At 42.9% G+C, this 1,669-nt stretch overlaps 1 protein-coding gene across 3 annotated transcripts in view; it reads left to right on the top strand.

The window, feature by feature from the left end:
• SLC9B2 (solute carrier family 9, subfamily B (NHA2, cation proton antiporter 2), member 2) overlaps positions 1–1,669 on the top strand; it is a 60,230-nt gene that overhangs the window by 39,077 nt on the left and 19,484 nt on the right. For all 3 annotated transcript variants that reach the window (XM_010848271.1, XM_010848270.1, XM_010848269.1), the window contains one exon: positions 311–460. In XM_010848271.1, the coding sequence (XP_010846573.1) occupies positions 311–460 (150 nt within the window). The remainder of the gene's footprint in view (positions 1–310; positions 461–1,669) is intronic.

Here is a 1,669-nt window from a genome sequence, read left to right on the forward strand (position 1 = left end):
AAAATTTTAACCCCGGACTCTCTGTCCCCAAAGCCCTTGTGCTTTTTTCTGCTGTTGCATTTAGCCCTGAGAAGTTCTGCTTTGATAACTGCAGAGAAGGATAGCTGGTATTCCTGGGAGAGGAACCTACATTTACACATGTGCTGACTCTACTTTTACTAAGGAAAAGAAAGTAAATATTATGTCACACACTTAATGTGCTCAGACACAGACATATTTATTTTCTACTACGTCCTGAATATGGAAAAATCAATAACTAGAAATCAGTTGCATGAAATAACTGAGCTAACCACCCTTTTTCCTCCTCTAGGACAACCTTGTGTGGAAGAGAGCATTCCTGGTCTTGGGGCTGTCTGTGCTGGCTGTGTTCAGCAGCACATATTTTGGTTTCCCTGGCTCAGGAGGACTGTGCACGCTGGTCACAGCTTTCCTTGCGGGCAGAGGATGGGCCAGCACAAAGGTGAATTCATCTTAAGCTCTTCTGATCACAACTACTTTCTGATCAGATTAATTTTTCTTTCCAGATAGTTCTTACCATCAAATTAATGAAATTGCTTAGTCATAAAAGCTAGTTTCTATGCATTTGTAAACGTGTACCTGAGTTCAGACATGCACATACTTTTCCCTTTACATACAAAGCTGTAATTTAATGTCTTTACTTAAAACACATATACTTACTTAAAACATCAGATCAGATCAGATCAGTCGCTCAGTCGTGTCCGACTCTTTCCAACCCCATGAATTGCAGCACGCCAGGCCTCCCTGTCCATCACCAACTCCCGGAGTTCACTCAGACTCACGTCCATCGAGTCAGTGATGCCATCCAGCTGTCTCATCCTCTGTCAACCCCTTCTCTTCCTGCCCCCAATCCTTCCCAGCATCAGAGTCTTTTCCAATGAGTCAACTCTTCGCGTGAGGTGGCCAAAGTACTGGAGTTTCAGCTTGAGCATCATTCCTTCCAAAGAACACCCAGGGCTGATCTCCTTCAGAATGGACTGGTTGGATCTCCTTGCAGTCCAAGGGAATCTCAAGAGTCTTCTCCAACATCACACTTCAAAAGCATCAATTCTTCGGCGCTCAGCCTTCTTCACAGTCCAACTCTCACATCCATACATGACCAAAGGAAAAACCATAGCCTTGACTAGACGAACCTTTGTTGGCAAAGTAAGTCTCTGCTTTTGAATATGCTATCTAGGTTGGTCATAACTTTCCTTCCAAGGAATAAGCGTCTTTTAATTTCATGGCTGCAGTCACCATCTGAAGTGATTTTGGAGCCCAGAAAAATAAAATCTGACACTGTTTCCACTGTTTCCCCATCTGTTTCCCATGAAGTGGCCATGATCTTCGTTTTCTGAATGTTGATCTTTAAGCCAACTTTTTCACTCTCCACTTTCACTTTCATCAAGAGGCTTTTGAGTTCCTCTTCACTTTCTGCCATAAGGGTGGTGTCATCTGCATATCTGAGGTTATTGATATTTCTCCTGGCAATCTTGATTCCAGCTTGTGTTTCTTCCAGTCCAGCGTTTCTCATGATGTACTCTGCATAGAAGTTAAATAAGCAGGGTGACAATATACAGCCTTGACATACTCCTTTTCCTATTTGGAACCAGTCTGTTGTTCCATGTCCAGTTCTAACTGTTGCTTCCTGACCTGCATACAGATTTCTTAA

This window comes from Bison bison, unplaced genomic scaffold (genome assembly GCF_000754665.1).
Source record: "Bison bison bison isolate TAMUID 2011002044 unplaced genomic scaffold, Bison_UMD1.0 scf7180017864263, whole genome shotgun sequence".
Lineage (NCBI taxonomy): Eukaryota > Metazoa > Chordata > Mammalia > Artiodactyla > Bovidae > Bison > Bison bison.